General features: G+C 49.0%; 2 protein-coding genes across 2 annotated transcripts; both read right to left on the bottom strand.

Moving 5' to 3' along the window:
• Nucleotides 1-9419: 9419 nt before the first annotated feature.
• On the bottom strand, nucleotides 9420-10403 carry LOC308671222 (olfactory receptor class A-like protein 4; the record flags this gene model as incomplete). The annotated part of the gene is made up of 1 exon (XM_081333322.1): nucleotides 9420-10403. The coding sequence occupies one exon, from the start codon at nucleotides 10401-10403 to the stop codon at nucleotides 9420-9422; it is 984 nt and encodes a 327-aa protein (XP_081189448.1).
• A 2874-nt stretch (nucleotides 10404-13277) lies between these two features.
• LOC308671221 (olfactory receptor class A-like protein 4) lies at nucleotides 13278-14261 on the bottom strand (the record flags this gene model as incomplete). Its single annotated transcript, XM_081333321.1, has 1 exon — nucleotides 13278-14261. The coding sequence occupies one exon, from the start codon at nucleotides 14259-14261 to the stop codon at nucleotides 13278-13280; it is 984 nt and encodes a 327-aa protein (XP_081189447.1).
• Between the last annotated feature and the right edge of the window lie 322 nt (nucleotides 14262-14583).

Below are 14583 nucleotides of genomic sequence, written 5' to 3'. Positions count from 1 at the left end.
ACCCGGCTCCAATCCATTTATAACAGATGGCAGGACTTCTACTATCGTGACCAGGAGTCATCGATCGAAGACAGCCTCCCTGCCTACATCCAAGACTTCAGTCCCTGAAGCAACCTCAGCTGCAGATGAAAGCACAAATGGCCTTCATCCCGTCAGAGGATCCAGCAGAGTGTCTAGGACCCCTTCACATGCCTCTCTACAACTGAACGCCACAGAGGAGAGCATAGAAGGATTACAGACTGTCCAAGGCTGCTCAGATGCTGCAGAGACGGACCTGGCTGAGACCAAACGCCGCATGAGTAAACTGACTGCACAGGAACGTGAAGAGCTGCTTAAAGAGATCCTTGCAATGCAGGAGGAGGGAGGGGCAGCCCAGGGAACAGCTCAGAAAGCCTTAGAACCCCTGGTGAGCCTCTCCCTAGAGACCACGAGGCCCCCAAATATGGCGCCCGCCTCCCTTAGTGACCCCGGGACCCCAAGGCTTTTGGCGCGAACCCGCCCCCCCAGCTGTGAGCTACAGCTTCCTGGGGCAAGCGGAAACAAGATGGCTCCGCCCACGTGGTCTGGCACAGGAAACAAGATGGCGGCCCCCACTATATCTAACAAAGACTTGATTTCTTTAAGTCTGGAGAGCCAGCAATCCCTGGCTTCCAACCAAAATAGCCAGCACTCCCTGGCATACAGCAGAAATGACATGCAATCCCTGGCTTCCAGCCAAGACAGCATGCATATTCCTGATTTCTCCCCCCCACAAAGCCTAAAATGCTATGATAGCAATGAGATCTGCCCAGCCAAAACTGTTACAACGGCTCTCCAGACAGCAATGCAAGCTCTGGCCACTGCCTTAGAGGCTAGCAAGACAGCGGCCAAGCAGACGTCGGGGGTGCCCACCCCCCCTCCAAGGCCTCCCATCCTCTCCCCAGGGCCCAACTGCCGGGGGGAATCCAGCCTGCAGCCTCCCAACAATCAACCCCCGAGGCCTCCCACCTTCTCTTCAGGTCTTCATGACCAGCGAGGGCAAAGAAAAACAGACAATGATGAAAATCCATGTGCTTGCAGCAACAAGAAAGGGATGCCGGCCGGCAAATCTGGGCTCCGCCCCCCCAATGCCTCATGGGAAGAAGGGAGAAACCCTGAACAACGCCCTCCCCCGGGTCACATGGTTCCCGGGCACGCCCACCTGGAGTCAATAAGTACTCAAGAAAGGATTCCCTCCTCGACCACTAGAGGGAACCCTTTCACTGAAGGATTCACTGAAGAACTCATTTCAGAATTAAGCATTTTTCCGCTTCCTTTTACATCAATGGACATATCAAAAATTTTTGAAAGTGGGTCTGATAAGGACTATATTCCTGCAGCAAATTTGCCAAATGATTTTAAAAAACTACAGCTGGATGGGGAGAATTATAGCAGTTGGAGTAAAGATATACAGCTACATCTCTTAAAGAATGGGATTCTACAAATGGTTCGGAACCCCCCCCCTCCCCCATGGGGACGTCAAGAAGAGCTGCGACACTTGCAGGCTTATTCTGCTCTACTCAGTTCTCTGGACAATAACTTGTTCCCAAGCATTCCAGCTGGTCTCAGAGCTGCTGAGGTCTGGAAACTGTTATACAATTTATTCAACAGCAATACCATTGGTTCCATCACCAGATATACAACTGAGCTTTATACAACCAAACTGAAGTTTGGTGCCAGCATGCCTGAACATCTTGCAAAATTAAAGGCACTCAGGGCAGAATTGATTTCCAGAGATTTTCCTGTGTCTGATGTGAGCATGCTCTCCATAATTTTTACTTCTCTAGACAGGAGTTGGAGCAATTTCATTGTTTCACTCGAAGCGGTCAAGAGGGAAGACATAAATCTGTCCTACCTCACAGGGAGACTGATCGAGGAAGATCGGAGAAGGAGAAATGCTGGAGAATACGCTAGAGTCACCACTCAGCAAGCCAGAAGGGGGTGCCACAACTCAGAGCAAATTAATGCTCTGCTTAAATGTTTCATCTGTGGCTCTGAGGAGCACCTCAAGAAAGACTGCCCCCATCAACATCAAGCCCCTAAACGTGGTCCCAATCAAGTAAGAAGCAAAGGGGGAGGAAAGGGGCGTGGCAGGGGCAAAGGAAATTCACTGCATACTTGTTCCCTCACCCCCACAACAAGGGCTGATAGCTCCACTGACTTATGGTTACTGGACTCTGGAGCTTCTTCTCACATTACTAATATGAGTCAAGGTTTTAAAAGGTTAAAGAAAATTAACTCATCTGTCAAGGTTGCAAACGGTGACACTGCTCCAATTGTTGGGGAGGGTTTCGTTTCTGTACCTGGGCTTGGAAAAGTAGAGGGTGTCTTGCACGCGCCTTCTATAGCCAACAACCTTTTGAGCATCACCAAATTGTGTGACGATGACAAAGTGGAAGTCCTATTTCACAAGGGGGGAGGTCATGTCACCCGGGACCAGAAGGTCATTGGAAATATTACAATAATAAATGGCTTGCCATATTTTTCTCTCAAGCCACCACAGCCTGCCCCAAGGCTTTCCAAGGGCAGTGTGGGCAAGAAGCCTGAATCTCAGCAGGCACCTGCAGCACCACTCAAAGCAACCAGAGCCAAGAGAGTGTCAATAGGGAAGCCAATTCACGATAAGTGCGCCCACTTATTGCACAGAAGGCTGGGTCATGCAAGCTTCCCTGTAGTTAAAAAGATGGGAGAATTTGCTGAGGGAGTCCAGCTCAAGGACTGTGACGTGTTTCTGGACTGTGCCATTTGCAAGAAAACAAAGAGGAAGGCTGCTCCTATATCAAAGGTGTCATCCCGTAAGACTCAACACCCTTACCAACTAGTACATGTTGATTTGGTTGGGCCTTTTACACCATCCCTAGGAAAGAAAAGGTATTTTCTCACTGCCGTTGATGATTTTTCACGTTACGGTCACGTGTATACTCTCACAGAGAAATCTGAAGCCTTTGACGCCATAAAGTCGCTGTACAACTTCGTAGAGACTCAGTACAAGACCAAGATCGCACAGTTGCAGAGCAATCGCGGGGCTGAGTTCATGTCTCAGAAGTTCCAGGACTGGGTAAGGCGTAAGGGCATCCGCCATTTTCTAACTGCACCGTTCACCCCGTCTCAAAATGGTGTAGCTGAGAAAAGGAATGGAATCCTGCAAACCATGATGCGTAGTCTGATTGCAGACGCGGGTGTCGCAGAGTCATACTGGGGGGAGGCAATTCATTATGCCAATTACACTTTAAACCGCACCTGGAGCAGTGTCGTGAACCAGACCCCATATTTCCTGGTTCACGGTAGAAAACCAAATCTGGCACATTTGCGTGTGTTTGGCTCCTATGCATGGGTACACATCCCCAAGCAGCTGCGGAAGAAGGGGAGATCTGTTTCCCAGAGACTAAGGTTCTTGGGCTATGCTCCTGGCTCCAAGGCCTATCGTTTCCTGGGAAAAGGGGGCAGGCCTGTGACTTCCCAATCTGCCTCTTTCGAAGAGGACTCCAATTGGACTCAGATCCACTCAAATGATCTGAGCCCATATGCCAACCGACCCAGCAAGGACACCCCGACCGCGACATCGCCAGAGGCGACCTCGTACCCTGCCACCGACGAAAGTGAGGAACAAGACGAAGATGCGTCCAGTCCCATGGAGGAAGACACACCGTCTTCACCCCCAGCGACACCTCAGAAACCCGCGGAAGAAAAGAGCGGTGAGTGGCAGAAGGTAAGGAGGTCAAAGCGGTCCAACAAGGGGGTCCCGCCAAAGAGAATTGACATTGGCCACATCGCGTCTGTCAACAGCGTTGTGGTCACCCCAAAATCCTTCTCTGACATCCAGGAGCTGCCCATCGAGGAGCAGGAGAGATGGCAGCTCGCGATGGAGAAGGAAATGCAGAGCTTAAAACAACTCAAGGTCTTCACCCCCCAGCAACCCCCAAAGGAGAGGAAAGTCATTGGCACAAGGTGGGTTTACAAGGCCAAACCACTTGCCAATGGCCTCTACCTATACAAGGCCCGTTTGGTAGCCCAGGGCTTCGCTCAACGTTATATGGAGGACTACTCGGAGACTTACTCTCCAACCGTCCGGGCAGAGAGCGTCAAGGCCGCCCTCGTGACTGCAGCCGCTCTGGGAGAAGAAGTCTTCCAATTTGACATCCAGACGGCTTACCTCCACGCCAACTTGGACCGGCAGATCTACGTGAAGGCTCCTCCTGGCTACCAGCAAGAAGGGGGAAATACATGGTTGCTTCACAAAGGGTTATATGGTCTTAAGCAGTCAGGGAAATTATGGTATGACTGTCTTAGAAAGAGTTTAGAACGAGTTGGTTTCTCAGAATCTCATGCAGATCAATGTGTTTTCACACGCAATTCCAAAGGTACCACAGAACGGGTGTTAGTTTATGTGGACGACCTATTATATGTAGGGCCTAACAAGGAAAGGTGTGATGAATTTGCCAAGGCCCTGGAAGAAAAGTTTACTCTGAAGTCTTTGGGGCGGGTTGACAAGTACTTGGGTGTGCATATTTTGGCCACTAAAGGGGGGTTCGCTCTATCACAAAAAGAAAAGATAGAGGAATTACTGGCCAAATGCAAAATGACAGAATCCAATCCTACGCATAGCCCAATGCAAAGCGACTTTTACAACCACACCCATAAGGACGGTCCTGAGTTCACAGATAACACGCTCTACAGATCTGTGATTGGCTCCTTGCTATACATCAGCAATTGGAGCAGACCTGACATAGCTTTAGCTGTGAATCTATTGTCCAGGCACGTGGAACACCCAAAGGAATTCCACTGGACTGCTGTCAAAAGGGTGCTCAGATACCTAAAGGGCACAGCTGATGCTCTTCTCATGCTAGAACCAGAGAAGGGGAAGACGGCCCAGCTCTCCGCTTACTCAGACGCAGACTGGGCTGGCGACTCCAAAAGTAGACGGAGCACTTCTGGTTTCCTCATATTGCTAAATGGCTGCCCAATACATTGGCATGTTAGGCAGCAAAAATTTATTTCTTGCTCCACGGCCGAGGCTGAATTTGCTAGTCTGTCAGACACGGCCAATGATTTGACTTGGTTCAATGAGCTGATAACAAACATCTGGGCATCTCCCCCTCTGCCCATCCAAATTCTAGAGGACAACACTGCCGCAATTGCAATCTCGGAGGCTTATGCAGTAGGCTCCAGATCTCGCCATATAGACATACGCTATAAAAATGTCAGGCACCTTGCGAAAGAGGGTTTTATACATGTTGAGCACTGTAATACAGCTGACCAGATAGCTGATCTGTTTACCAAGCCTGTTCCCGTTGACCGGCACAACCTTCTGTGTAAGCGTTTGTGTTTGGCCTTCTGAATGTTTTCATACATGTCTATGACACCTGCTCACCCCTTACATACATTCACTGGTCCCTGTCATTGGCTGGCAAGAAGGGGAATTGTTAGATGTTTAGTGCCAGCCATTGGCAGTTCCCCAAAAGGGTCATCAGATGGAGGCAAAGAGGTTTCTTTGCTTCCACTGATGAGCCAAGGGTCCCAGACCCACAGCCCCATTGGCGAGAGAGTTTTATGGTCAAGGAGGGGCCAAGACCCCCCATAAATACCTCTGCACGAGGGGCTGCTCTTTGTTCTCCATTTTCCAGTTCTCCAGTTCTATCTCTACTCCTAACCTCTAGTTTAGTCATGTAATCCTAGCTTGTTTTGTTTTATTTTATTTCTCTCTCACATGCAGGCATGAATGCTTTCATGCCAAGTATTTTCTTTCTCTTTGATCTATCATGAATAAAACTAATATGATTGCATCTCTGCGTTCTGCCTTTGCTTGGGAGCTCCTTTAACGATTCATTGTGAGTCCACCTCACACATCCATCATCATATATCCCCTTCCTTCTCTTCCTCTTCTCTTCTTCCTCCCTCTCTCCCTTTCCTTCCTTCCTTCCTTCCCTCCTTCTATCCTCTCCCTTTCTCTCTCCTCCCTCCCTCCCTCTCTTCTCTTCCTTCTTTCCCTGTCCCTCCCTCCATCTCTTCCATTTCTCCTTTCTTCTTGTGACATTCTTCCCTTCTCTTCCTGCCAAATGCCACCGGCCGAACAGCCACTAGTCCTTCCACTTACCATGGCATGGAGAGGCGGCTAGTTTTGCAAAATGTAGCCTTGGTGAGGTGCAAACATCCGCTCTTGACTTTGTGCAGATGACAAGTTAACAACTGAAAGTGGACCAGATGAGAGACCCAGCTATTTTACTTCTGGCCCAGTATGGGAAGATATTCTTGTATTGTTAGGTATATAGCCTAACAATCCTCAAGCTAGGCTTAAGTTTTATTCTACGGTGCCCTCAGCAAAATTTTCTCTTTCCACCAGATGGTGGTGACCAGCTATGATGATCAGCTAAAAGGAACTTGAGGATTTTTCCACTCTGTTTAAGCCAGCATCTGGCTGGGGAATTCTGGGAGTTGAAGTCTACGCATCTTATAGCTGCTGAAGTTTGAGAAACACAGTATTAAAGTTCTTTCCCAGGCTAAGACTAACTGGAGATGAAACTGCATTTCTGGATTTCAATCTATTTATTCTGCTTTAGCAATAATGCCAGATGGGGTTACCATGGTTCCTGATTGGTGGATTCCTGTTGTTGTTGTTTTTTAATCCCAAAGACCCGTGGGGGTCCAATCGGTTGGGTGACTAAGGGCTTTTATCCACTTGCAGAGAGAGCCAACCTGGAATTAAGGAGAAACTTCCTAACAGTGCGGACAATTAACCAGTGGAACTGCTTGCCACCAGAAGTTGTAGGTGCTTCATCCCTGGAGGCTTTTAAGAAAAGAATGGACAGCCGCTTATCTGAAATGATATAGGGTCTCCTGATTGAGCAGGGGGCTGGACTAGAAGACCTCCAAGGTCCCTTCCAACTCTATTCGGATTCTGGGTGTTAATTTTGTTTCAGCAACATGCTAGAAGCTTGAAGATCTCCCTGGTCTCTGAAAAGGCACCGTCTAACCTTGCGTTACAACTCAGGACCACAATTGGAGGTCAGCGCCTTCCCCTCCCCTCAGAGAATGAAATATTTGGGGGAATATTAAAAGAGGCAGGCTAGAATATTTCCCCTGAAAGAGAAATGGAGAAAAAAAATCTTAGGGAGAAACAGCGTACAGGTAGTCTTCAATTTAACAACCGTTCATTTAATGACCAAGGTTACAACAGCAGTGGAAAAAATGAACTTATGCCCATTTCTCACACTTAGGATCCTTGCAGCATCCCTGTGGCCACGTGATCAAAATTCAGGCATTTGGCAGCTGACTTGTACTTATGACAGTTGCACTGTCCCGGGGGGGGAGGAGGGGGGAATCACATGATCCCCTTTTGCAACCTTCTGAGAAGCAAAGTCAAGCCAGATCCACTTAAAAACAACTCCGGGACTAACTTAACAACTGTAGGGATTCGCGGAACCAACGTGGCAAGAGAAATCCATAAAACGGGGCAAAGCCCGTGACTTAACCGATGTCTTGCTTAACGATAGCCACAAACCTTGGGCTCACTCGTGGCCGTAAGCCAAGGACCCGCCTGCAATGAGATGTTTCAAAGCTCGGCTGGAAGTGTCAGGAGAACCATTAGCAAATCTGCTGAGAGATAGACTGTTTAAACATTCACAGGCTCTCACACACGGAAACGCACGCATGCAGGCCCAGCCACGCACGCACACGTATTGATTCTGCCTTCAGCTCTGGGCTGCGCTCAAATAAAGGAAAAGAAACACGGTTTGTTTGCCGATGGTAATTAGCCTTTCTTGAGAATATATGACTAGCTGACAGTTATTCTTTTCTCCGAAAGTGATGATGTTACAATAGAGCAAATGATGAGGGGACACTGAGGTTTTTGCGCCATTGGGAGTGCGCAGGAAGAAGGACGGCAAATGTTAATTGCAGATAAGGTTGGGTAGATCCTCGCCTGTTCGTTTGCTCTCTTGTCCCCCAAGTTCGTTATCGAAAGACAGCTGGACTTCGCTTTTTTTTCCCCCCTTGAAGACTTTTTGCTTCTCATCCGAGAAGCTTCTTCAGCTCTGGCCAAAGGGTGGAGGATGGAAGGATTTATCTCCCTTGCAGTTACCTGGGCGTCAGCGCTCTTGCTGATCCCACAAAGTACCAGTAACCCTTTGTAATAAACCTTAGTGAGACCACACGCCTGGAACACAGCATCCAGTTTTGGACACCACATTATAAAAAAAGACCTCAGGGTCTTGCCGAAGAAGAAGGGTAGAACAACGGCTGATGACCTTCTTTTACCGGTCTACTATAGAGAGCGTCCTCTCGTACGGTATTGTGGTTTGGTATGCTGGCTTGACAGCCGCGGATAGGAAGATATTACAGAGGGTGGTGAGCACAGCACAAAACACGGTGGGCTGTCCCCTGACACCCCTGGATGACCTTGCCAGGACCCGCTGCCTTGGAAGAGTGAGGAAAATCCTCAGGGACGACTCACACCCTGGTCGGTACCTCTTTACTCTCCTACCATCGGGTAGGAGATACAGGAGTATAGCCAGCCGTACCAACAGGCTGAAAAACAGCTTTTATCCATGGGCTGTCAGGCTTTTGAACGGGAAATAACTTTATGCACGATAGACGTGCGAGGCCGGCGCTTTCTGCCATTAGCTTCCATGGGGTAACAAGACGGTGGGTTTGTTGTCACTGTGAGTTCTGGTGGTGGGGTCACGAAGGGAGGCTCAGCCAATCTCACTGTACACATGTGGTACTTTGACAAAAAAAAGGTTCATTCGTTCATTCGTGAGACTTTGGGAAAAGTGCAGAGAAGAACAACTGGGAGGGTCAAAGGCCTGGAGGCTAAAAGACACGAAGAACGGTTGCAGGAACTGGGTATGGCTAGTCTAGAGCAGGGGGTCTCCAACCTTTTTGGATTGGCAGCCCCCCCTCTCCCTCCCTCTTACTTACTTTCTCTTTCCTCTTCCTTTTCTCTGGATCAAAATAGCCATGGAGCCGGTCCGTGTGAGAAGCCTCCGTATGGGCCTTTTAACGCCCCTGCCTCCCTTTTCATGGCCTCCGTTTCTCCCTCTATATAAAATCCGTCGTATTAACGTCCTGTTTGGAAACCTGTCCTTTTCAAGCTGAGACGTTTCTTCCCATGGAAGTTGAGGTGCCATAATTTTCGAGAGCTGAACACAGACCCCAAAGTTGCAGTTCCTCCTTTCCCAACCGTGTCTGTCTGGCTCCCGTTCTCCTTCCTGAAATTTGTCATCCAGGTAGACAAACCAGATGCAACCACCAGGAATACGGTTTCAGAAGTTGAAATGTTGAGGCTTAGAGGTCACGCCAGCTCCAGAACTGGTCCAGTTTCTTCTAAGTTGTAGCTTTCTCCACCCAGGACCAAAATTAGGATCGATAGTAATGAGTGGACCACTTTGAGGAGAGCTTCTCCCTCATCTGGGCAACGCACCCTCCAAGGAGACAGCTCGAACCCTTGTGGTCCTCCTACATCTCAAGGACAAGCAGCTTTCGGCGAGATATTCACGTACCTTTTTATACCCAAACACCACCACGTACGAGCTGGCTGAGTAATATATGGAAGAGATCATGCCGTACAAGGCACTCAAAAAGCTGTTCTCCAGGTTGTTCCTTTGGTACCCCAAGACGATCGTGAGCCAGACCATGTCGTTCGAGATCCAGCAAACCACGTAAATGGAGAGCAAGGAGAGCAGGATTTTGGTGGCCTGGGCCGTGTGTTTATTCCACCCACTTCCTGCGAGGGAGGACGAAGCTTTGATCCTCTTGTGATGCTTCCAGAGAAGATCCATGATGAAACCGTTGAGGGTGACCACCAGCAGGATGAGGACCATATCCAGGCTGATGGAGGCATACGTGCTGAATTTCATGGCGAAGCTCTCTGTGGATCTCAAGCAAGTAGAAGTAGCCAGGAAGGCAATTGTCTTATTTCTTTGACCTCCGGTCTTCTTGTACTGCAAATAAGGGATATGCAGGAGGACACTGGACACCCAACACCCGACAAGGGTGCCGTTGACGTAGCGCTCCTGATGCCTGTGGATGAACGTTGTCCATCGGCAGTTGGGCCTTCGGATCTTGATGAGGTGGAGGAAGCTCAGGTTCTCCACCGACCAGATGCTGAGCAGCCTGAGGGTGTGGTAGCTGTAGAGCAGGACCCTGCAGCCTTCCTCGCCAAAGACCCTCGTGCTGCTGAAGACCAGCATCCCGGGAATGGTTTTGTAGCAGCAGAGGAGGAAGTTCACCAGGCCCATGTTGACCATGATGCGGTCCAGAGGTTGGAGGGCTCTGTGGCGGATGGCGTGGGTCAGGAAGGCGAAGAGGATGATGAGGTTGCCGATCATGCCAACGAAGGAAGAGAGGTAGATCAGGATGGACGTGATGAAGATGACGTTGGAGGCCATGACGGTCCATCTGCACTTGCCTTTGCAGCCTCCCTATCCAGATGTTCTCCTTTGGCTGCAGAGATGGTGAGAGCTTAGGCACATCTGCTTTTCTTCTCACTTCACCTGCCCAGGAGGGATTTCTCCGCTCGGCTCCAGAGATCAATTTTTTATAGGCTCTGCCTGTCTATCCACCCCACCTTTGCCGGGTTCCTCACAGCCACAATTACTCTGCTGTTTGTCTAAGCGGCTGTTATCTCAGTTTGTTGAAAAGCCCGAGGAACCCAACTGATTGGCCGGAGACAGATTGGAAGTGTGCAAAGGGACAGTGGGGAAGGGGAGGGAGAGGACCAAGGGGAGAAGAAGGGCATCTCGCACCCATCACACATCAATCTTCTCCATCCTGAGGTTTTTCCAGAAACGTATGATCCTACAGGGGGCTGGACTAGAAGACCTCCAGGGTCCCTTCCAGCTCTGTTCAATTCTGTTCTGTTCTGTTATATTATTATTCTATTCTATTCTATTCTATTCTATTCTATTCTATTCTATTCTATTCTATTCTATTCTATTCTATTCTATTCTATTCTATTCTATTCTATTCTATTCTATTCCATTCCATTCCATTCCATTCCATTCCATTCCATTCCATTCTTCATTTCATTCTCTATTCTATTCTATTCTGTTCTGTTCTGTTCTGTTCTGTTCTGTTCTATTCTATTCCATTCCATTCCATTCCATTCCATTCCATTCCATTCCATTCCATTCCATTTTATCTATTCTACCCTACCCTACTCTACCCTACTCCACTCCACTCCACTACGTTCTGTTCCATTCCATTCCATTATTTCTATTCTACAGGTTTGACTTCCATACAGGTAATCCTCAACTTACGACCACAATTTGAGCCCAAGCAGCCATACAGAATGAGACAAGTGTACTCCACTCCACTCCGCTCCACTCCATTCCATTATCATTATTTTATCTATTCTACTCTACTCTACTCTACTCTGCTCTGCTCTGCTCTGCTCTACCCTTTTCTACTCCACTCCACTCCACTCCACTCCACTCCACTCCACTCCACTCCACTCCACTCCACTCCATTCCATTCCATTCCATTCCATTCCATTCCATTCCATTATTTCTATTCTACAGGTTTGACTTCCATACAGGTAATCCTCAACTTACGACCACAATTTGAGCCCAAGCAGCCATACAGAATGAGACAAGTATTTAATTAACACAATGGGGAGAAAAAAAACCATTTGGTGAGCAGTGTTCGGTTTTATAACCCGCTTCTGAAAAATAATGGCAAAGAACGAGGGTGAAGACGCTCTGCCTGTTGGATGGCAGCCTTCCTGCACCCTCGCCTCCTCCACGCCCTCCCCAGCTTTCCAAGGTTTGTGGGTGCCCTGAAAAGTTAGTTACAGGTAGTCCTCAAATTACGGCCACAACGGAGCTCCAAACATTTGTTAAGCGAATTTTGCCCCATTTGATGACCTTTCTTGCCACAGTTGTTAAGTGGATCACTGAAGTTGCTAAGTGAGTAACACGGTCGGTAAGTGAATCTGGCTTCCCCCTATTGACTTTGCTTGGGTCTTTGAAGGGTCACTAAATGAAGTGTTGTAAGTCGAGGCCTGCCGGTTCTTTGTGTCAGGCTGCAGGGGGGGAAAACACGATTTTTGATTAATCGAGCACGGATCGTTACATGGGAGGACAGGGGATAACATTAAAGCTTTCCAAAAAATAAATCAAATAAAAGAAATCTACTGTAAAAGAAAGAGGGGATTACAGTTAGTCCTTGGCTTGCAACATTTAGCCACGACCGTTTTTCACACTTATGACCATTGCAGCGTTCCCTCCCTCCCTCCCTCCCTCCCCTCCCAGTTTCTCACGGTCGGTAAGTGAATCTGGCTTCCCCCTATTGACTTTGCTTGTCAGAAGGTCGCAAAAGGGGATTACGTGACCCCCCCGGGGACACCGCGACCGTCATAAATACGAGTCAGTGGCTGAGCGTCTGACTTTCGATCTCGTGACCGTGGGGCGGCTGCGACGGTCATAAGCGGGGGAAACGGTCCTAAGTCACATTTTCAGTGCCGTTGCAACTTTGAAGGGTCGCTAAATGAACTGTTGTAAGTCGAGGCCTGCCAGTTCTTTGTGTCAGGCTGCAGGGGGGGGAAACACGATTTTTGATTAATCGAGCACGGATCGTTACATGGGAGGACAGGGGATAACATTAAAGCTTTGCAAAAAATAAATCAAATAAAAGAAATCTACTGTAAAAGAAAGAGGGGATTACAGTTAGTCCTTGGCTTGCAACATTTAGCCACGACCGTTTTTCACACTTACGACCATTGCAGCGTTCCCTCCCTCCCTCCCTCCCTCCCCTCCCAGTTTCTCAGCATCTCCACTGGTTCTTACTTTCTCCTTCCTTTTCTCTGGATCAAAATAGCCATGGAGCCGGTCCGTGTGAGAAGCCTCCGTATGGGCCTTTTAACAGCCCTGCCTCCCTTTTCATGGCCTCCGTTTCTCCCTCTATATAAAATCCGTCGTATTAACGTCCTGTTTGGAAACCTGTCCTTTTCAAGCTGAGACGTTTCTTCCCATGGAAGTTGAGGTGCCATAATTTTCGAGAGCTGAACGCAGACCCCAAAGTTGCAGTTCCTCCTTTCCCAACCGTGTCTGTCTGGCTCCCCTTCTCCTTCCTGAAATTTGTCATCCAGGTAGACACCAGATGCAACCACCAGGAATACGGTTTCAGAAGTTGAAATGTTGAGGTTTAGAGGTCACTCCAGCTCCAGAACTGGTCCAGTTTCTTCTAAGTTGTAGCTTTCTCCACCCAGGACCAAAATTAGGATCGATAGTAATGAGTGGACCACTTTGAGGAGAGCTTCTCCCTCATCTGGGCAACGCACCCTCCAAGGAGACAGCTCGAACCCTTGTGGTCCTCCTACATCTCAAGGACAAGCAGGTTTCGGCGAGATATTCACGTACCTTTTTGTACCCAAACACCACCACATACGAGCTGGCTGAGTAATATATGGAGGAGATCATGCCGTACAAGGCACTCAAAAAGCTGTTCTCCAGGTTGTTCCTTTGGTACCCCAAGACGATCATGAGCCAGACCACGTCGTTCGAGATCCAGCAAACCACGTAAATGGAGAGCAAGGAGAGCAGGATTTTGGTGGCCTGGGCCGTGTGTTTATTCCACCCACTTCCTGCGAGGGAGGACGAAGCTTTGATCCTCCTGTGATGCTTCCAGAGAAGATCCATGATGAAACCGTTGAGGGTGACCACCAGCAGGATGAGGACTGTGTCCAAGCTGATGGAGGCGTACGTGCTGAATTTAATGTAGAAGCTGTCTGTGGATCTCAAGCAAGTAGAACTGGCCAAGAAGGCAATCGTCTTATTTCTTTGAAGTCTGGTCTTATCGTACTGCAAATAAGGGATATGCATGAGGACACTGGCCACCCAACACCCAACGAGGGTGCTGTTGACGTAGCGCGCCTGATGCCTGTGGATGAACGTCGTCCATCGGCAGTTGGGCCTTCGGATCTTGATGAGGTGGAGGAAGCTCAGGTTCTCCACCGACCAGATGCTGACCAGCCTGAGGGTGTGGTAGCTGTAGAGCAGGACCCTGCAGCCTTCCTCCCCAAAGACCCTCATGCTGCTGAAGACCAGCATCCCGGGAATGGCTTTGTAGCAGCAGAGGAGGAAGTTCACCAGGCCCATGTTGACCATGATGCGGTCCAGAGGTTGGAGGGCTCTGTGGCGGATGGCGTGGGTCAGGAAGGCGAAGAGGATGATGAGGTTGCCGATCATGCCAACGAAGGAAGAGAGGTAGATCAGGATGGACGTGATGAAGATGACGTTGGAGGCCATGACGGTCCATCTGCACTTGCCTTTGCAGCCTCCCTATCCAGATGTTCTCCTTTGGCTGCAGAGATGGTGAGAGCTTAGGCACATCTGCTTTTCTTCTCACTTCACCTGCCCAGGAGGGATTTCTCCGCTCGGCTCCAGAGATCAATTTTTTATAGGCTCTGCCTGTCTATCCACCCCACCTTTGCCGGGTTCCTCACAGCCACAATTACTCTGCTGTTTGTCTAAGCGGCTGTTATCTCGGTTTGTTGAAAAGCCCAAGGAACAAAACTGATTGGCCGGAGACAGATTGGAAGTGTGCAAAGGGACAGTGGGGAAGGGGAGG

Source organism: Vipera berus (genome assembly GCF_964194415.1).
Source record: "Vipera berus genome assembly, chromosome: 7".
NCBI classification, from domain to species: Eukaryota; Metazoa; Chordata; class Lepidosauria; order Squamata; family Viperidae; genus Vipera; species Vipera berus.
The sequence above is the reverse complement of the archived record's forward strand: the minus strand, read 5'-3'. Positions and strand labels throughout refer to the sequence as shown.